Below are 22,390 nucleotides of genomic sequence, written 5' to 3'. Positions count from 1 at the left end.
TGTGTCCAGTTCTGGTCGCCTGACTATAGGAAGGATGTGGAAGCATAGGAAAGGGTACAGTGGAGATTTACCAAAATGTTGCCTGGTTTAGAGAGTATGCATTATGATCAGAGATTAAGGGAGCTATGGCTTTACTCTTTGGAGAGAAGGAGGATGAGAGGAGACATGATAGAGGTATACAAGATATTAAGAGGAATAGATAGAGTGGACAGCCAGTGCCTCTTCCCCAGGGCACCACTGCTCAATACAAGAGGACATGGCTTTAAGGTAAGGGGTGGGAAGTTCAAGGGGGGTATTAGAGGAAGGTTTTTTACTCAGAGAGTGGTTGGTGCATGGAATGCACTGCCTGAGTCAGCGGTGGAGGCAGATACACTAGTGAAATTTAAGAGACTACTAGAAAGGTATATGGAGGAATTTAAAGTGGGGGTTTATATGGGAGGCAGGGTTTAAGGGTCGGCACAACATTGTGGGCTGAAGGGCCTGTACTGTGCTGTACTATTCTCTGTTCTATGTTCTATATATATGTCACCATATATAACCCTGAGATTCAGTTACCTGTGGGCATTCTGAGCAAATCTGTACAATAGTAACTATAACAGGATCAATGAAAGATCAACCAGACTGCAGAAGACAACAAACTATGCAAATGAAAATTTAAATAAATAGCAATAAGCAATGAGAGTGCAAGATAATGAGATAAAGAGTCCTTAAAGTGAGATAATTGGTTGTAGGAAACATCTCAATGATGGGCAAGTGAGTGTTGGTATCCCCTTCTATTCAAGAGCCTGATGTTTGAGGAGTAGTAACTGTTCCTGAAGCTGGCAGTGCAAATTCAAAGCTTTTGTACCTACCTTCTACCTGATGGCAGCAGTGAGAAGAGAACATGACCTGGGCGATGAGGATCTCTAGTAATGGATGCTGCTTTTCTACAGCAGTGTTTTGTGTAGATGTTATTCAGTGGTTGGCAGGGCTTATTGGAATATATGCTATATAGAATGAATTGCCAGAGGAAGTGATAGAGACAGGTACAATAATAATGCTTACACGACATCTGAACTGGGTAAGAAAGATTTTGATAGATATGGTCCCAATGCAGCCAAATGGAACCAGCTCAGAAAGTCACTATTGTCAACATGAATGTGTTGGGCTGAAGGGTGTGTTTCTCTGCTATGTAACGCACAAGGACAATTGGGGATAGGTAATTAAATGTTGGTTTAACCTACAAAGTGCACATCTCTTGAACGAATTTGAAAGAAATTGTAAATTAACACACAAAACCTCAACAGAAGTAGTGATCTTGTCATGGCTAATTAGAAGATAAAAGGCAAGGGAGAGAAGTCAGAGGTGAGTAATTTTTGAAATTTTATACTCAAGAGGGCTAACCTTATTTAATTACAGGATGTACTCAAGACAAAGTTAAGTAGATTTCTGGGTGTGAAGGATTTTGGGGTTAAGTTTTTACCAGCCTCTGCTAGCATGCTTCAATTATAAATGAGGGTGTTGACTAATATTTTACTAAGCTGTACACCAATTGTCAATCCAGTTTTACCTTGTGCTTTGTGTGATGACACTCCATGTGCTGTGCTTGTAAACCTGACACTCTGTTGTCAAAATTACTCCATTAATGGTGCTCCTGATATAGTAATGAAATTCCACTGAAGTAATCGTGATTGCCATATCATCACATTCTGATCTTAATGTGAAACAATATGCCGATTGAAGTTTTATAATTTTCATTTTTATTTAAGAGATGAGAAAAAAAAGAGTGACTTCCGAGTTGGAGACAAAGTGTGCTGTACGAGGAATGGATATGTCATAGATCTGACTGAAGAATCAACATCAAAGTTGGAGAAGAATCGAGTTCGCTTATGTAATGGAGAAATCTTTTTTATCATTGAGGTAAAACCTTAAACTTTTTTAAATTGAAGAGTATCTCTCCAATAGCATTTGTTATTGGAGCAAAAACTTGATGGTTGCAATGAACTGGGATTGAGAATTCACTTTTGGTATATTTACTTAACTATAGAATTTTTTACAAGTGACATTATAAAGGTGTTCTAAATTAAAAGAACATCCTGCATCCCATCTTTAGTTCCCTGTCCTATGGCTCTTCCCATGGTTATAGAGTCATAGAACTCTATAGCGCAGAAGCAGGCTCCTTGGCCCATCTAGTCTATGCCAAACTATTGATCTGCCTAGTTCCGTCGACCTGCACCTGAACCATAGCTCCAGAGCTTTCCCATCCAAAACTCTCTTGAATGTTGAAATCGAAGCACAAGCAGTTCATTGCACACTCTCACCACCTACAGAGTGGAAGTTCCCCCTCATGTTCCCCTTAAGCATTCATCTTTCATCTTTAACCCATGATCTCTTGTTGTGGTCTCACCCCACTTCAGCGGAAAATGCCCTGGAGGATTTGGTGCCGCACATTACCCAGATATGTCCTGCTCACAAACTGAAGGATAAACTTCATCAGCCTGCTCTTGATCAGCAGCATTGACAATGCCGTCAAGGAGTAGTGCACCATCTCATCAATGCCCTGTTTAAGTTTCGGTGTTCATCACATCCATAATCCAATATGGACTAAAAAACTGAATTTCAGAGGTGAGCATGACAAGCCTTGACATTAAAAATACTTAACGGAGCGGAGCAAGAAGAAACCTTGTGTATCAAGGGAAAAATACTGGTTGAAGTCATATCCTATACAAGATGGTTGTGATTGCTGAAGGTCTATCATCCCTGTCTCAAGTCACCAAGGCAGTTGCTTTTCAGGAGAGTCCTAGGTCCAGCCATTTTTAGCTGTGTCATCAATAATATTGTTTCCATTATAAAGCCTGATGTGGGGATGTTCAATAATCACATGATGTTCAATTCTGTACTCAGGTCCTCAGGAATTAAGCAGTTTATGTCCAAGTATAGAAAGATCTAGACAACATTCAGACAGACAGACATACTTTATTGATCCCGAGGGAAATTGGGTTTTGTTACAGCTGCACCAACCAAGAGTAGTGAAGAAATATAGCAATATAAAACCACAAATAATTAAATAATAAGTTAATCACGCCAAGTGGAAATAAGTCCAGGACCAGCCTATTGGCACAGGGTGTCTGACACTCCGAGGGAGTTGTAAAGTTTGATGGCCACAGGTAAGAATGACTTCCTATGACGCTCAGTGTTACATCTCGGTGGAATGAGTCTCTGGCTGAACATATTCCTGTGCCTAACCAGTACATTATGGAGTGGATGGGAGTCATTGTCCAAGATGGCATGCAACTTGGACAGCATCCTCTTTTCAGACACCAGCGTCAGAGAGTCCAGTTCCACCCCCACAACATCACTGGCCTTAAGAATAAGTTTGTTGATTCTGTTGGTGTCTGCTACCCTCAGCCTGCTGCCCCAGCACACAACAGCAAACATGATAGCACTGGCCACCACAACCTCGTAGAACATCCTCAGCATCGTCCGACAGATGTTAAAAGACCTCAGTCTCCTCAGGAAATAGAGACGGCTCTGACCCTTGGGCCCAGGATTGGGCTGATGTGGAAAGTAACATTCATACCATAAGTCCAGGCAACGACCATCTTCAATAATATATTAACTTGCCATTTATCCTGAAATTCAAAGTCATTACTGTCTCAGAATCTCTACCATCAATTTCTGGGAGGATGTCATGATTAATCAGAATCATGACTTGGAAACATAGAAACCTAGAAACAGAAAACCTACAGCACAATCCAGGTCCTGCAGCCCACAAAGTTGTGCTGAACATGTCCCTACCTTAGAAATTACTAGACTTACCCATAGCCCTCTATTTTTCCAAGCTCCATGTACCTATCCAAAAGTCTCTTAAAAGACCCTATTGTATCTGCCTCTACCACTGTTGCTGGCAGCCCATTCCACACACTCACCACTCTCTGAGTAAAAAAACTTACCCCTGACATCTCCTCTATACCTACTCCCCAACACCTTAAACCTGTGTCCTCTTGTGGCAACCATTTCAGCCCTGGGAAAAAGCCTCCGACTATGCACACGATCAATGAGTTGAACTAGCTGGAGCTCTGAGGGCTTGTCAGAAACATGGTGGCTTACACTGAGCGGCTCATCTCTTAATACTCAAGTCTTGTTAACTCTTTCCATCATGTGCAAGAAACAAAACCTTCCTTGGATGAGTGCAGGTACTTTAACTTTTGCACTTTAACACTATCCTGTCCGATTAACATCCTCTCAGTCATCCTAAACATTAATTTTGCAATGATCTTTGCATCATCAATGGGGGATGGGAGAGGTTCCAGAGAACTGGAGGGTTTCAAATGTTGCTCCCTTATCAACCTTCATCAACCATGTGATTGAGTTTAAAAGCCGAGAGGTAATGTTAGAAACAGAAAACCTACAGCACAATACAGACCCTTCAGCCCACAAAGCTGTGCCAAACATGTCCCTACCTCAGAACTACCTAGGCTTTACCCATAGTCCTCTATTTTTCTACAGGAAGAATATGGAAACTATGGGAAGGGTGCAGAGGAGATTTACAAGGATGTTGTCTGGATTGGGGAGCATGGCTTATGAGAATAGGTTGAGTGAATTCGGCCTTTGCCCCTTGGAGTGGCGGAGAAGAGAGGTGACCTGATAGAGGTCTATAAGATGATGAGAGGCATTGATCGTGTGGATAGTCAGAGGCTTTTTCCCAGGGCTGGAATGGCTAGCACAAAGAGAGCACAGTTTTAAGGTGCTTGGAAATAGATACAGAGGAGATGTCAGGGGTAAGATTTTATGTAGAGAGTGGTGAGTGCGTGGAATGGGCTGCCAGTGGTTCTGGTGGAGGTGGAAATGATAGGCTCTTTTAAGATGCTCCTGGATAGGTACATGGAGTTTAGAAAAATAGAGGGCTATGGGTAACCCTGGGTAATTTCTAAAGTAAGTACATGTTCGGCACAGCATTGTGGGCTGAAGGGCCTGTATTGTGCTGTAGGTTTTCTATGTTTCTATGTTAATTCTTTTGTTACACCCACTCCCCGCTCCCCACAGACATACATTTACAAAATGTTCACTATGGTTATTTGCCTAGGTTTCTCCAACAACCAACTACAATGCTGACTGGTAAATGTAGTGTATGAATAACTCTTTCATTGTCAACATGACTAAATGCAGGAACATCTCCAGCAGAGCTCTGGGAATATCAACACGCAGAAGGAACATCGAACAGTACAGCACTGTACAGGTTCATGACAACGTAAGAAATAGGAGCAAGAATAGGCTATCTGGCCCATCGAGCCTGCTCCACTATTCAGTAAGATCATCACTGATCTGGCTGTAGACTCAGCTTCACCTATCTCTGCCTTTTTCTCATAATCCTTAATTCCCCTACTGTTCAAAAATCTCTGAGTCTTAAATATATTTACTCTCAGAACTCGCTGAATGCTGAGGATGCATTTCTCGGAGGTGGAACGCTATGTAAATCAACTATGTGGGGTATTAAAGCATAAATGGACTTGTGCCTGATTTTAAAAAGAAATCAAATTTGAGGAATATATGTTATGAAACACCCTGGTTTCCTTGATTCTGCTTCGTGAGAAGTTTTAAGTGTTCTTTAGAATTAATTTTTGTCATTTAAAACATTTTCAATAAAGAATTGAGTAACCACATTGTAAATCAGTGCTATGCAGGGTGGCATTCTGCGGGGTCTGAGTGTAATGGGATAGCCTCTACTGCTTCCCTAGACAGATAATTCCACAGATTTACTCCTGCCTGGACAAATTTTTTTATATTCTTCCTAAATCTATTCCCCTGATCTTTGATGCTATTTCTTCGAGTTCTGGTTCATTTATCAGTGCAAACAACTTTCCTGCCTCTGCTTTATTGATCCCTTTCATAGTATTGTACTTTTCTATAAGATCCCCCATCGTTCTTCTAAATTCCACGAGTATAAACCTAGTAGGCTCAATTTCTGCTCAGAGGCTAATCCCCTCCATCTGCAGAATCAACCTGGTGAACCTCTATACTGCCTCCAAGGCCAGTGTGTCTTTTCTCAAGTAAGGAGACCAGAACTGAATGCCAGGTGGTGCCTCACCAGAACCCTGTAGAGTTGCAGTATAATCTCCCTGCTCTTAAGTTCAATTAGTCTATTGAGGAAGGCTGCATTCCATTTGCTGCCTTGATAACTTGTTGCACCTGCAAACCAACCTTTTGTGAATCATGCACAAGCATCCCAAGTCCCTCTGCACAGCAGCGAGCTGCAATCTTAAACAATTTAAAAAATCTGATCTTCCAGTCTTCTTTCCAAAGTGGATGACCTTGTATTTACCAGCATTGAACTCTATCTGCCAGACCATTGGCCACTCATTTAACCTATCCATGTCTCTCTGTAGACTCTCCACATCCTCTGCACTATTTTTTTTCCTATTCAACTGAGTGCCATCAGCAAACTTAGATGTGCTACACTCAGAGGCCCCTTCCAAATCATAAATGTATACAGTATCACGAATAGGTGTGGCGCCTGCACTGACCCCTGTGGCACTCCACTCACTGACTGCCAACCTGAGAAAACTCCATTTATGGCTACCAAGGGAAGTCAAAGCCAATATAAAAGCCAAAGGGCATGTAATAGAGCAAAAATTAGTGGGTAGTGAGAGGACTAGGAAGCTTTTAAAAAGCTAACATAAAGCATCTAAAGAAGTCAATATGAAGGTAAAGATGAAATATGAAATTAAGCTAGCCAATAATATTAAAGAGGATAATAGAAGATTCTTCTGGTACATAAAGTGTAAAAGAGAGGTGAGAGTGGATATCAGACTGCTGGAAAATGATGCTGGAGGGGTAGTAATGGGGGACAAAGAAATGGCCGATGAACTGAATAAGTATTTTGCCTCAGTGTTCACTGTGGAAGACACTAGCAGTATGGTGGAAGTCCCAGGTGTCATGGGGTCATGAAGTGTGTGAAGTTACCTTTACTAGAGAGAAGGTTCTTTGGGAAACTGAAAGGTCTGAAGGTTGATACGTCACCTGGACCAGATGGTGCACATGCCAGGGATTTGAAAGATGTGGCTGAAGATATTGTAGAGGGATTAGTAATGATCTTCCAAGGATCATTAGATCCTGGAATGGTTCCAGAATCATTAACTTGGATTTTCAGAAGGCCTTTGACAAGGTGCTGTATATGAGGCTGCTTAACAAGGTAAGTGCACAATGTATTACAGGAAAGGTACCAGCATGGGTTAAGCAGTAGCTGATTGACAGGACACAGAACCAGAATAAAGGGGGCCTATTTTGGTTGGCTGGTGGTGAAAAATGGTGTTTCATAGGGGTCAGTTTTGGGAACAGTTCCTTTCATGTTATATGTCAGTGATTTGGATGATGGAGTTGATGGCTTTGTGGTCAAGTTTACAGACAATACAAAGGGCAGGTAGTGTTGAGGAAGCAGACAGTCTGCAGAAGGACTTGGACAGATTGGGAGAATGAGTAAAGAAGTGGCAGATGGAATATTGTGTAGGGGAGTTTATATGGTCATGCATTTAGATAGAAGAAATAAAGGTGTATACTATTTTCCAAATGCAGAAAATTCAAAAATCTGAGATGCAAGGGGACTTGGGGGTCCTTGTGCAGGATTCCCTAAAAGTTAACTTGCAGGTTGACTTGGTGGTAAGGAAGGCAGATGCGATATTAGCAATCATTTTGAGATGATTAGAATGTAAGAGCAAGATTGTGATGCTGAGATTTTATAAGGCATTGGTCAGACTGCACTTGGAGCATTGTGAGCAGTTTTGGGCCTCTTGTCTTAGAAAATATGTGGTGGCATTGGAGAGGGTCTAGAGGGTTTTCATGAGAATGATTCCACAAATGAAAGGGTTAATTATGAGGAACATTTGATAGCTCTGGTCCTTTAGTCATTGAAGTTTGGATGAATGGGGGAGACAAAGGGATCTTATTGAAACCTATCAAATATTGAACAGCCTAGACAGTGGATGTGCAGAGAATGTTTCCTTATAGTAGGTGAGTCTAGGATCAGAGGGCACAGTCTCAGAATAGAGAGACATCCATTTAGAACAGGGATTAGAAGGAATTCTTTAGCCAGAAGGTGGTGAATCTGGATTTCATTGCCCCAGATGGCTGTGGAGGTCATGTCATTGAGTATATTTAAAGCAGAGGTTGATAGGTTCTTGGTTAGTTAGGGCATCAAAATTTATGGGGAGAAGGCAGGAGAATGGGGTTGAGAGGGATAATAAATCAGCCTTGATGGAATGGCAGAGCAGACTCGATGGGCCAAGTGACCTAATTCTGTTCCTATATTTTATGGTTTTATGGACTGGATATATAAGTATATGGATAGACAGGGACTGATTAGGGATAGTCAACATTGATTTGTGTGTGTTAGGTCATGTCTAACCAATTTTATAGAGTTTGGAAAATTGATGAAGGCATAGCAGTGGATGTTGTTTACATGGACTTTAGCAAGGTATTTGACTAGGCCCCATATGAGAGGTTCATAGAGGTTAGTCAAGAAGGTTCAGTCACTTGGCACTCAGGATGAGATGGTAAATTTAATTAGACATTAGTTTTTCAGGAGAAGCCAGAGAGTGGTAGTAAATTGTTGCATCTCTGATGGGAGACCTGTGACAAGTGACAAATGGTACTGGGTCCATTGCTGTTTATCACCTGTATCAATGATTTGGATGATAATGTAGTAAACTGGATCAGCAGATTTGTGGATGACACCAAGATTAGTATAGATGGACTGTGAGGAAGGCTATCAAAACTGGACCAGCTGGAAAATGGGATGAAAAATAGCAGGTGGCATTTAATGCAGACAAGTCTGAGGTGTTGCACGCTGAAGTTGTATAAGAATTTGGTGAGGCCTAATATGGAGTATTGTGTGCAGTTTTGTTCACAACCTACAGGAAAGATATCAAGATTGAAAGATGGCAGAGAAAATTTACAATGATGTTGCCAAGACTTGAGGACCTAAATGATAGGGAAAGGTTGAATAGTTTAGGCCATAATTCCCTAGAGCATAGGAGAAAAAGGGGAGATTTGATAGAGGAATACAAAATTAAGGGATAAATCATAGGGTAAATACAAGCAGGCTTTTGCCATTGAGGTTGGGTGAGACTAGAACTAGAGGTCATGGGTGAAAGGTGAAATATTTAAGAAGAACATGAATGGTAACCTCTTCACACAGAGGATGGTGAGAGTGTGGAAGAAGCTGTGGAAGTGTTAGATTCGGGTTCAGTTACAACATTTTAAGAGAAGTTTGCCGATATACATGGATTGAAGGGTATGAGGGATTTGGTCTGGGTCCAGGTTGATGGGACTAGGCAGATTAATAGTTGGGCATGGACTAGATGGACTAAAGGGCCCGTGTCTGTGCTGCATTGAATTGAATGATCTTTATTGTCATTATATATAGGTACAATGAAACTCTGTTTGGCTTCCTCTCAGGCAATTAAATAAAATGGTAGATAAAAACAAGACAGTACAGGTGGCCCCCGTTTTTTGAACGTTTGCTTTATGACAGTTCACTGTTACGAAAGACCTACATTAGTACCCGTTTTCGCTAACCAAAGAGGATTTTCGCTTTTACGAATAAAAGATGCCCACTTTATACGTGTGTTTACCCCGAGAAAGACTACAATGACCGTGAAGCCTTGTGTGGGCAGTTGTTTGCGCATGTGTGTATGTGCGTACGTATGCGTGCCGATTTTTTTTTTCTCCAAATCAATTTTGGCTCACTGTGTTCCCGATAAGTGAAACTACACTGTATATACAGTATTTCTACTTTATATAGGCTGTATATTTATCATATCATTCCTGCTTTTACTATATGTTTGTGTTATTTTAGGTTTTATGTGTTATTTGGTTTGATTTGGTAGGTTATTTTTTGGCTCTGGGAATGCTCAAAAATTTTTCCCATATAAATTAACAGTAATTGCTTCTTTGCTTTACGATATTTCGGCTTACAAACAGTTTCATAGGAACGCTCTACCTTCGAATAGCAGGGGAAACCTTTAATAGAAAAACAGTATTAAATAGATAAGTAGCAGAAAATAAGTTGCAGCAGCACCAGAATATCACAGTAATGCACAAAGTGCCGTTAGTGCAAGTATTTGAGTCCTTGTGTGTGCTCACAGTTTCACTCATTGTTCTGTGGGAGTGGTGTGTTGGAGGCCACGGCTCTGTGGTAGAAGGTGTTCCTCAGTCTATTTATTCTGGTGTTATAGTGTTCAATGACTCAGTCTGTTCCAGGAAACAAAGTACAGTGCCTATATAAAAAAAAATTCATCTCCCTTGTAAGGTTTCATGTTTTATTGTTTTACACATTGAATCACAATGGGTTTAATTTGGCCTTTTTTGACATTGATCAACAGAATAAGACACCTTTGTGTTAAAATGAAAATGGATCTCTACAAAGTGATCTAAATTAATTACAAATATAAAGCACAAAACAATTGATTGCATAAGTATTCACCCCCCCCCTTTAATATGACACTTCAAATCATCAGTGATGCAGCCAATTGGTTTTAGAAGTCATGTAATTAGGTAAATGGAGATCACCACGTGCAGTTAAGGTGTTTCAATTGATTGTAGTAAAAGTATGCCTGTATCTGGAAGGTCCCAACTGCTGACGAGACAGTATTCTGGCAAAAACAGTGCCATCAAGACAAAAGAAACACTCCAAGCAACTCTGCAAAAAAGGTTATTGAAAAGCACAGATCAAGAGACGGATATAAGAAAATTTCCAATTCACTGAATATCCTTTGGAGTACAGTTAAGTCAATCGTCAAGAAATAGAAAGAACATGGCACAGATGTAAATCTGCCTAGAGCAGGCTGTCCTCAAAAACTGAGTGACTGTGCAAGAAGGGGACTACTGAGGGAGGCTACTAAGAGACCTGTGACAACTCTGGAGGAGTTACAAACTTCAGTGGCTGAGATGGGAGAGGCTGTGCATACAACAACTATTGTCCTGGTGCTTCACCAGTTGCAGCTTAATGGGAGTGTGGCAAAGAGAAAGCCACTGCTGGGAAAAAAACACTAACATGAAATCTCAGCTACAGTTTGCCAGAAGGTATGTGGGAGATTTTGAAGTCAGCTGGAAGAAGGTTTTATGGTCTGATTAAACCAAAATTGAACTTTCTGGCTATCAGACTAAACGCTGTGTTTGGCACATCATCAAAACACACCATCCGAACTCTGAAGTATGGTGGTGGCTGCATCATGCTGTGGGGATGCTTCACTGCAGCAGGCCCTGGAAGGCTTGTGAAGGTAGAGGGTAAAATGAATGCAGCAAAATACAGGGAAATCCTGGAGGGAAAGCTGATGCAGTCTGCAAGAGAACTGTGACTTGGGAGAATATTTGTTTTCCAGCAAGACAATGACCCCAAGAATAAAGCCAAAGCTGCACTGAATGGCTTAAAAACAACAAAGTTAATGTCCTGAAGAGGCCAAGTCAGAGTCCAGATCTCAATCCAATTGAGAATTTGTGGCTGTTCACTCACGATCCCCGTGAAATCTGACAGAGCTTGAGCATTTTTGTAAAAAGAATGGGGAAAAATTGCAGTGTCCAGATGTGCAAAGCTGATAAGAGACCTAATCCACACAGACTCAAATCTGTAATTGCTGCCAAAGGTGCATCTACTAAATTGTGACTTGAAGGGGGTGAGTAATTATTCAATCAGTTAATTTATGTTTTATATTTGTAATTAATTTTGACCAATTTGTAGAAATTTGCTTTCCCCTGGACATGAAAGTGTCTTTTTCTATTGATTAGTGTTAAAAAAGCTAAATTAAATCCAATGTGATTCAATGTTGAAAAACAGTAAAAGACAAAAACTTCCAAGGGGGTTGGTTGAATGAATACTTTTTGTAGACACTATATGTCTATAACTTCCAAAGGAATTCCATACTCATCTACTGTAACATGGTAAATTACCACCAGAAACTAGCCAACAAAAAAATCAATGGTTTCTTTTAATTTCTCTCGGGTTCCCACTCATCTTCCAAGCAACAAGAGAATTACAAACTCTAGCATTCCTGTCTTTTCTTGCCCACCTGATAGCAGCATTCTTCTAACTTTACCGTTTACTTGATCAACAATGTGCTTTTTATCAGGTCAACTATTAATGCTCTGTTCCACTAATGTTATAACTCATTCTGTAGCTGACCCTTATATATTCAACACTTTTTCCTCAAATACTAAACAACAGGGGAAGGGGAATTAATTAAAATTAAGTAGCTCAAACCGATAATCAAAGGACAAATCTATCTTTTGATTTGCAAAGGTATCTGAATGCCTTTGTATGCAATTCACTGTAAGTTAATAGAATCTGTAGGGGATTAAAAAGACAAGGTTAAGGATTTGAGTACAAGAATAAAGACACTTTGGTAAGACTGCATCTAGAGTATTGTGCTTAGATCAGGTTTCCCTACCTAGAGCAGGATAGATTTAAAATGGGGGGGATTGCAGCCAAAGTTTACCAGATTGATAGCAGGGTTGCCAGCTTTGTCATGTGAGAAGAAATTAAGCTGAATTCAGAAGAATGAAGGAATACACAGAAATACAACAAAAATTCTTTTGGGATTGACAGTATAGAGGCAGGATTGTTGACTTCCCTGGCTGATTTGTCTGGAACCACTTGCCAATGTCTCAAAATAATAAGCTGAGCATTCTGGACAGAGATGAGAAGAAATTTGGAGCCTGTACTGGCCTCCGTTCCACGTGATATTTGTTAGAAGTGAGGAGAATACATGGTCAGTAACTAAGTCAAGGTTGTGAAATTCTCAAAATGATACTTTAAAATAATGACATTATATATTTCTTCACTAAGTAGGGTAATTTTGATGTCAGGCAATTGTAAATCAGTCAAATACTTTTACAGTTCATTACAGATGAAATAATGAATTCTCATTAAAGAATAAAATCACCGAAATGACTTTTGTGCCTATGTGGATGTAAAAAGCCTTTTATTGCTTAATTTGCAGGATAAAACTGTATATGAAAATACTTCGTACAATCGTTTCTTGCTACTGGATGACAAGGATGATCGACAGATTTTGGTGGATTTTAAAGAAGTGGGGAAGGAATGCAAGTTGGTGCATGCATGGGCCAGAACAATCCACACTTTTCAGGTATGAAATGCAATATTAAATATTGATGGCCTGCATTTAGCTGCTAAACAGTTGTGTGGAGCTGGATAGATACTTCTGGCTTTGTACTTGGGAGCCACTATTTAAGACCATAAATCATAGGAGCAGAACCAGGCCATTCAGCCCATCGAGTCTGCTCTGCCATTCCATCATGGCTGATCCTGGATCCCAATCAACTCCATACACCTGTCTTCTCTCTATATCCTTTGATGCCCTGACTGGTCAGGAAACGATTAACTCACGGACCTCTGGCACACTGCAGCTGTTTTCCATGGTACTCATTAAGTTAATCTGCCATTCTTAACAAGTTCATCCATCATTCTTTGTCCCCCATTATTACCTCACCAGCATCATTTTCCAGTGGTCCAATATCAACTCTTACCTCCCTTTTACTCTATATATAACTGAAAAAACTTTTAGTATCCTGCTTTATATTATTGGCTAGCTTGCCCTCATATTTCATCTTTTCCCTTCTTATAGCTCTTTTAGTTGCCTTTTGTTGGATTTTAAAAGCTTCCCAATCATTCAACTTCCATTTACTTTTGCTACCTACCTTTTATGCCCTTTCCTTGGCTTTTATGCAGTCCTTAACTTCCTTTGTCAGCCACAGTTGCCCATCACTGCCATTTGAGAACTTCTTCTGTGAGACTTACCTATCCTGCGCCTTGTGAACTATTCCCAGAAACTTCAGCCATCCCTGCTCTGCCATCATCCAATCCACCAGGGCAAGCTCCTCTCTCATGCCTCTGGAATTCATGCTTCTCCCTCTCAAATTGCAGAATGAATTTAAACATTAGGATCACTGTCTCCCAAGGGTTCCTTTACATTAAGCTCCCTGATAAGATCTGGGTTATTACACAACACCCAATCTAAGATAGCCTTTCCCTGAGTAGGCTCAAGCACAAGCTGCTCCAAAAAGCCATCTCGTAGGCATTCAACAAATTTCCTGTCTTACAATTCGACATCAATCTGATTTTCCCAATCCCCTTGCATATTGAAGTCCCCCATTACAATTGTGTCATTACCCTTATTGAATGCCTTTTCCAGCTCCTTTTGCAATCTCAACCTCACATCTTGGCTATTACTTTGAGCCCGGTATACGATTCCCATAATGTCTTGTAACCCTTGCAATTTCTTAACTCCATCCACAAAGATTCAACATTCTCTGACTCTATCACCTCTTTCTAAAGATGTAATTCAATCTCTTACCAACAGTGCCACACCACCACCTATGGCTTCCTGCCTGTTCTTTCAACACAAAGTATATCCTTTGATGTTAAGCTCCCAACTATGGCTGCCTTTCACCCATGACTCTGTGATGCCCACATTGTCATACCGACCAATCTGTAATTATGCCATCTAATGCCCTTCCCTTGGACAACATTGATGGCGTGGTGAGGGGAGACTTGCAGCTTGGGCAACTGCCGGTCTTCCTTTTTAAAATAAACCCCTGCCCAGGCTTGCGCCCTGGAAATTTTCCAGGGTGCAAATTTGTGGTCTATCAAGACTAACAGAGGCCTACAATTATGTCATAAGTTCATCCATGTTATTCCAAATTCTATGTGCATTTAAACACAGCACCTTCAGTCCTACATTCTTTGTCCTTTTGAATTTTGCCTCTGTGGTACAAATTAGCTCTTTGTCTGCATTTGTACCCAATTATTGGCTTGTTGTTCCTTACATTCCTCACCTACTTGTAAACCTGCTGGCTTAGCCTTGGCTCCATGATGCTGGTTCCCATCCCTGCATTATTAGTTTAAACCACTCCCAACTGCTGTAGTAAATCTGCCAGCAAGAATACAGTATTGCTCCCCCTCAGGGGGTCACACCTGCCCCAGAAGAGGTCCTAAAGATCCAGAAATCTGAATCCCTGCCCCCTGCTCCAATTCTTCAGCCATGTATTTATTTGCCTCCTCGTTCTACTCCTTACTGTCGCATGGCACAGGCGGCAATCCTGAGATTACTACCTTCGAGGTCCTGCTTCTTAGCTTCCTTCCCAACTCCCTGTATTCTTTTTTCAGGGTCTTCTCCCTTCTTCCTATGTCATTAGTACCAATATGTGCAACTTCTGGCTACTCACCTCCCTTTTCAGGATATTGTGGACGTGTCCAGAAACATTTCAAACTCTGGCACCTGGGAGAAAAACTACCATCCATGTTTCTTTTTCACGTCCACAGAATCACCTATCTGTTCCCCTGACTATAGAGTCCCATGTTACTGCTGCCATCCTCTTCAGTTTCCCACCCTTCTGAACCACAGGCCCAGACTCAGTGACAGAGGCACATCCACTGTTGCCTGCCCCAGGTAGGTTGTCCTCTCCCCCCCCCCCCCCCCCCAGTACTTAAAATGGAGTACATATTGTTGACGGGGATGGCCACAGGGGTGCTCTCCACTATGTGACATTCTGCAGTCCCTCTCCTGACAGTCACCCATTTATCTGTCTCCTGTAGCCATGGGGTGACTACCCCTCTGTGGCTCCTGTCTATCACTGCTTCACTTTCCCTAACAAGCTGAAGGTATTCGAGCTGCAGCTCCAGTTGCCGAAAACGGTCTCTAAGGAGCTGCATCTTGATACACCTGGTACAGATGTGGCCATCGGGGAGGCTGGGAGTCTCCTGAAAATCCCACATCTGACACCCAGAGCAGAACACTGGCTCTGTAGACGTAACCCCTATTCTCTCTGGAGTTGAATAAGAAATAAGGACCAACTTACCTTGCCCCTGCCTATTCTCGCCAAAGCCTTATGACGATGATGCTCTGCTAGGCGGTACCTCTCTATTTCAGCAACACACACAAAATGTAGGAGGAACTCATCAGGTCAGGCAGCATCCATTGAAAAGGATAAACAGTTGACGTTGGATTTCCAGCATCTGCAGACATTCTCTTGGTTATAAAGAATACCAAATCCTTTAGTTTCTTCTCCCCCTCATTGCTTCAGAGGGCTAGTAACTTCCTCTGATACTCGTACTACATTGAGTGTTGATTATCAAACATACAGTTAAAGTTAATGGAGTGTAATCAGGAATTAAAGTCTTACCATGTCACTTTCCCAGATGTTCATATTTAGTCATAGTCCCAGATTGCAGCCTTGATTTGGAATGCACAAACAAAACATAATGCTGGACATTCTGGTCTTTTGTATGCTAAGATCTGCAGAAAGTTTGCTTAGTATTTGAGCGACTGTTTCAATCGATTTCTGTCTTAGGGTTCTGAAGCTGACACCATTGTGTATGTTGTGGGAACGGCAGGAAGACAGAACTGGCAGCACATTTACACTGCAGTCACACGAGGGCGCCAGCGTGTATATGTTGTTACATCTGAGAATCACTTCACTACAGCAGTGACAGCCAGAAGCCCCCAGAGAAATACTCGCCTTCGTGAATTGCTGCAGGAGAAACTAGTAAAACCAAGACCTGCGCCATACTTTGAAGGGTCACAGTTCCAGCAACAGGCAAGTTGGGCACCCACTCCTGCAAAGCTCTGTCCAGCCCTGTTTAATTCATCTGTTTCTTCGACTCAGGCGGTGCCCAATTTGACATCCTGTGTAGCAGATGAAATAAAGGATAGAGCTAACTCCCAATCTCAGAAAGAAGACTCCTATTCAGAAGATTTGGCATTTGCACAGAATTACAGCTGGTCTCCTTTAAGTCTTGAGCTTGACAGCACAGAATGTATTAGGACCAAGGAAAGGCCAACTGAAGCAGTGAACACTTTACTTCAAGTTGATGATGGATCTACAAGAGATAAGTTGGTAGGGACAATTGGAGAAGTGTCCACCAGCTCTGAAAAATCTGAACCAAGCTGGGCACCTGGCAGTAAGAGAAGTGATAATACTCTGGCTGGTGAGAGGATTTGTTCCAAAATACTCAAAGGTAAATAGAATTATTTAACTCTGGGATGGTCTAAATGGCTTAAGAATTAATACAAGGTCAAGTTTACATTTGGTAAGATAAAAGATGGAAGAAACATTAGCTTCTGTATGTCTTTATCATTATAACAGCACTGCTAATTGCAAGGGTTTGGGAGTCCAAGGAGCTTCTAACATCCTTAAAAAAAATCAAATACTTGAACAGTTGTAACTTACATGAAAGCAATTGTTGTTCAGATTTTCAAGGGGCTTAAGATAATCACTTTTGATTGTGTTATTATAGATTTAGCCAGATATTGGTGTATCTGTGAAATTCATTGCCACAGGTAGCTGTGGATATGCAAGATCTGCTAATATATATTCTCCCTGAAATGACCATTGATCTGATGCTAAGCATTAAAACATTACAGCACAATACAGGCCCCTCGGCCAGTATTGCTGTGCTAACCTTTTGAACTACTCCAAGATCAATCTAACCTTTCCCTTCCACACAGTCCTCCATTTTTTATCATCCATATGCCCTTCTGAAAGTCTCTTAAATGTCCCTAACATACCTGTCTCTGTCATCACCCTGGCAACACATTCCACATATGTGTTTATATAAAAAAAAAAAATGCCTCTAATATTCCCCCTGCACTTTCCACCAATCACCTTAAAATTATACCCCCTCTTAGCTATTTCCAGCTTGGGATAAAAGTCTGTGGCTGTCCACTTAATCTATGCCTCTCGTCATTTTGTACACCTCTATCACATCACCTCTCATCCTCTTTCACTCCAGAGAGAAAAGCCCCATTATTATTATAAGGCAATTAAGAGATAGGTGCAGAATTAGGGCATTTGGCCCACTGACCATCATGGGTGATCCATTTCCCTCTTAACCCCATTCTCCTCAAAACCTTTCACACCCTGACTTATCAAGAACCTGTCCACCTCCACCTTAAATACACCTCCAAGATACTTGTTCTCCACAGCCACCTACGGCAATGAATTCAACAGATTCACCACCCTCTGGCTAAAGAAATTCCTCCCCATCTCCATTCCAAATGGACGTCTTTCTATTCCGATGCTGCGTCCTCAGGTCCCCACTACAGGAAACATCCTCTCCACATCCACTCTATCTTAGCCTTTCAACATTCAATAGGTTTCAGTGCAATCCCCCCCCCCATTCTTCTAAATTCCAGTGAATCAAAGCCTAGAGCCATCGAAACGTTTCACATCTGATAACCCTTTCATTCCCAGAATCATTCTCGTGAACCCCTTCTGAATCCTCTCTGTCAGCACATCCTTTCTTAGACGAGGGACTCAAAACTGCTCACAATTCTTCAAGTGCAGTTTCGCCAGTTCCTTATAAAGCCTCAGCGTTGCATCCTTGCTCTTTCTATTCTAGTCCTCTCAAAATGAATGCTAACATCGCATTTGCCTTCCTCACCACCGACTCAACCTGCAAATTAACCTTTAGGGAATGCTGCACGAGGACTCCCAAGTCCCTTTGCACCTGTGGATTTCTCAATTTTCTGCCCGATTTCTGCTATGATTTTGTTCCTTCTACCAAAGTGCATGTCCATACATTTCTCAACACTATATTCTATTTGCCACGTTCTGAGTGTTTCTATTTTTTTCTAGTTTTCTCAAGATTCATGTTGGCAATGTGTTATGACCTATTAAAATGTGACGACTAAGAAAAATCCTAAAGAATAAAGAACTTGAAGGTCTTCGAAGTGCGTGATCTATATACCACAATGATAGGAGTGACTACTGAGTTAATAAATGTTGGCAAGATAATTTAAACATCTCTGCCTTTTTAATATTGTATGTGATTGTAGTTAGTACTCACTTAAAAACTGTTGAACCATGACTAGATTTATGTTGAGAAAAATCATAATTATTTGCCTAACTAAACCACATGAATGTTAATTTACATTGCAGATACTGATGGAATCACCTCTTGGCTGCACGAAGTTCAAGATGATGACAATTCACAACTACTCACCACAAAGAGATACAAGTAAAAAGCTGTTTAAAGAGGAGAGTGAATGATGTGATGTGCAAGTTTTACACAAAAAGGTCATATTAGCAATAGACTGTGGTCAAGTTGACATCTGAGGTTGAATGGTATGTGCATTATGTTTTTAAACTGGTCATAATTTGCATCAAACAATCAGGAAAAACTAGTTACTAAAACTCCTCGATAGTACACTTGTGGAAATTTCAGCTGCTATTTTAAATTTTCTAAAATTATTTTTACAATGTAATTATTCTGAATCTTATCTTTCAAGCAGCATCTGTGCCCACTCATACACTAGGAAGCCGTTTTGTTTCACGTGGTTTTTATTTAATCTTGCATATCTCATACAAATTAGCCGTGAAGATTCCCAAAACCTTAGACGATAAATATCATGCTACCAAAGTAGGAAATTTGTACAAAAATACTTTACAGTTTATAATACTTGTTGCAAATAAAAATACATTGTCCAAAGGACATGAATCAAATCTGTAATATCTAAGTTGTAGCTGTCTGTATTTGTGTTGCTGGCAGTGCTTTTCTTAAAATATGCATCACATATTTAGGCTGGAAAATTTTAACATGTGGTAACTGTACGGTTAATGGGTCAAAGGAGGGTAGAAACATTCCCTTGATTTTTAAATTGGGGAGTAGACTTTAATCATCAGTGAGATGGAATACAACTAGAGGTGGATCAGCAGTTCTGACCAAAGTAAGACTTCAGCTGGGACTCTCAGGGTTTTGGTGGTGCTGGACAAGCAAATTTTCCACACTACAGGATATTATCTCAAAGACAAAGTGAACTACCTTAACATTTCTGTGAACCTGGCAAGTTTAAAAGGTGTTGGGGGGGGGGGGGGAATTGACTGAGTTTAAAGGGAGTGGAGAAATGGGGGCTCCAGTGAGAGAATACGGGAAATATCATGGTGAGATAATTGCCAAACTATTAGGATTTCTGACTGGTTGGATAGTGCAGTATTAAAATTTTACTGAAACTTATTTTTCTGTTAGCCACTCTTGCTACATTGTATGATTACAGAATTTTAGAATCTACCCCCATACGTTTTGATCCATTATAGTGAGTGAGGCACAAGCAACGATAATACTAAGATATTTAACCAGCCTTAAGTTCATGTACATCAAAGTAAAATTCAAATTTCGTTATACTGATTTATAAAGTCAATCATTTACAAATACAAATGTGTTCCTTAACTAGTTACCAACCCCAATAATGGACCATAAAATGTGAAGACAGTTTACACAAGTGAGCAGGTTTAGGATTACATGTTTGAAAATGGATGGAGATTCAAGACCTAGTAATCCACATGGCAGATGCATATCATCGGTTACAATATCTATGGCAATATCAGATTCTTCATAGAAAAAGGTGAGGCAATAAATTCCCAGCCTGGAAGGTCACCTGTGGTATTGGACTGGGATGTTTCTTTCTTACTTTCATCCCAGAAAATTCTTTAGCAAGTTGGTGCTTTTCAAAATAAGCGTCACTAAAATTTAGTTCCTAATATTTTGCAGTGTGAAAGAGGGGTCAGCTTGATTGTTACATCACTGTCATAAGTATGGGCTGTAAATAAAAGCCAAGAATTGACTCAATGCCCTAACCACTGAGTACCACAACTTTGGCCAAAAACTAGCTCATAGAAGACTAGCTTAATATTAATTGTCTGTGCAGTGTTAAACTTTTCATTCATTTACAATTATTATGGGTAAAGACTATGCTGCACTAATAGTTTTATAATCATTTCTGTGTATAATTTTAAATGCTCAATTTTCAAATAGCATGCTATAACTTTTTTCTTGCCCAGGAACCAGCTGGCAGCATCATAGATCATCATAATATACAAAAACAATCTCAAATTTAGACAATAAGCACCGTGGGGGGTGGGGAGCTCTTGGCAACGTTTTTCCTTCATGGCTGTGCTCTGCATAGACTGGCTTAATGTTTGTCAAACCTTTTGTCATTTGCAGTGTGAGGAAAGACAGGTTTTCTGTACATTTATGAAATGTATGCACTTGGTACCTGTGAGAAATAATGAATGGTTGCTGAGATGGGTTTTCTACAAATGAAAGTTGTTAAAAAGTGAGTTAGCACCATTGGGGGAATAAACAATGCCTCAGTCTATTGGACTGAATACCTGGCACTACAATGTGTTGGTATTTTCTTGGAGCTCACTACTACCAAGCCTTCCTTTGTGTTGCCTATAACCATGAGCTTCGTCCTGCTCATTCCATTCTTCTAGTTGTAAAGACTGATCTTCAGAGAGCACCTCCTGAGAAGCCAGTGGGTTTCTGCTGATGACCAATTCAAGTTTATTGCCAGAATCTGCAATTAATGGCACCACCAGGCAGCAATCAAAGTCTCTGGTACGAATATGGTTTACCTATTCCAAGAAAACAAAACAGCCACCAATTAGTCACAACTTTGTGTCTCCTCCCAGAAGTTATGTCCTGTAGTTTGTAGTGATATTTTTGAATGTACAACTTGCTAATACCTGTAATAACCGGTCATAGGGCTTGACTCCACCAAGGGCAGCCGGTCCATTTGGGCGAATGTTGTTTACATATACACCCTTCTCCAGCAGGCCGTCTGAAACACTGAATCCAAAATCCTGAATGTCTGAATCTTTGTATAGTGTTACCTGTGAAAGATAAGAATATTAATTTGAAAACATTCAAATATGGTCCAGCGTCATTTGCTATGTTTGAGCAGACAGCTGTGTGCTAGTTGCTCAGTATGTTATTAAAATACACCATGTGGGGAATCGAAATTTCTAACAATAGTCTAATTTTACTCTGCTTTAGGTCATCATTTTTGAATAATCAAGCATTTATAATTGAAATTAAATTACAACTCCATTGCAAAACTTGCTGAAAGTAAATCTGAGGAAAAACAACTGAACTTTGCTGTGCTAATCACTTCATGGAATTTGTCTAAGGGAATTGCATTTTCAACTAATCCATTTTCTATCCTGAAGCAAATCTAAATGGAGATAGAAACATGACTAGAATATATATTTTAGGGAATCTGAAACCTTATGCAGCTCCACTGGTGTTGGTGACATGATCTCTTTCATTTCTTGCTTGATCTTCCTAATAGCAAATGACTTTGATCTCACGCCATCTGACGGTAAAGTGTTGCTACGGGCAACCTGGGTGTAATGTGCCCTGACAGCATTTTTCTCTTGGAAGCTGGATTGTCTTCCCAGTGGCCTGTGTGTCAGGCTGTTTTCATCATTCAGACACAGTGTGCTTCCGGACATGATTGTTGCCTGTTGGAGGAGATAACAGAACTGTAAAAGGTTGCGTCCCAGAAAACTGGAAAGGTTTCTGTTGGGGAAGGTGGATGAGAGTTGGGGAAATCTTAAA

At 40.6% G+C, this 22,390-nt stretch overlaps 2 protein-coding genes across 6 annotated transcripts in view; one reads left to right on the top strand and one right to left on the bottom strand.

The window, feature by feature from the left end:
• helb (helicase (DNA) B) overlaps positions 1 to 19,501 on the top strand; it is a 67,374-nt gene extending 47,873 nt beyond the window's left edge. The window contains 5 exon segments of the mRNA XM_073059576.1: positions 1,749 to 1,899; positions 12,972 to 13,118; positions 16,342 to 16,983; positions 16,985 to 17,008; positions 18,931 to 19,501. Coding sequence (XP_072915677.1) covers positions 1,749 to 1,899; positions 12,972 to 13,118; positions 16,342 to 16,983; positions 16,985 to 17,008; positions 18,931 to 19,041 — 1,075 coding nt within the window. The 3' untranslated portion in view covers positions 19,042 to 19,501.
• Positions 19,502 to 19,645: 144 nt separating this feature from the next.
• grip1 (glutamate receptor interacting protein 1) overlaps positions 19,646 to 22,390 on the bottom strand; it is a 302,489-nt gene continuing 299,744 nt past the window's right edge. For all 5 annotated transcript variants that reach the window (XM_073059570.1, XM_073059571.1, XM_073059575.1 and 2 more), the window contains 3 exons: positions 22,057 to 22,293; positions 21,517 to 21,663; positions 19,646 to 21,405 (listed from right to left, as the gene is read on the bottom strand). In XM_073059570.1, the coding sequence (XP_072915671.1) occupies positions 21,166 to 21,405; positions 21,517 to 21,663; positions 22,057 to 22,293 (624 nt within the window). In that variant the 3' untranslated portion in view covers positions 19,646 to 21,165. The remainder of the gene's footprint in view (positions 21,406 to 21,516; positions 21,664 to 22,056; positions 22,294 to 22,390) is intronic.

The sequence above is a fragment of the Hemitrygon akajei genome, chromosome 10 (assembly GCF_048418815.1).
Source record: "Hemitrygon akajei chromosome 10, sHemAka1.3, whole genome shotgun sequence".
In the NCBI taxonomy this organism is placed as follows: Eukaryota; Metazoa; Chordata; class Chondrichthyes; order Myliobatiformes; family Dasyatidae; genus Hemitrygon; species Hemitrygon akajei.
This window is presented reverse-complemented; position numbering and strand designations above follow the sequence as displayed.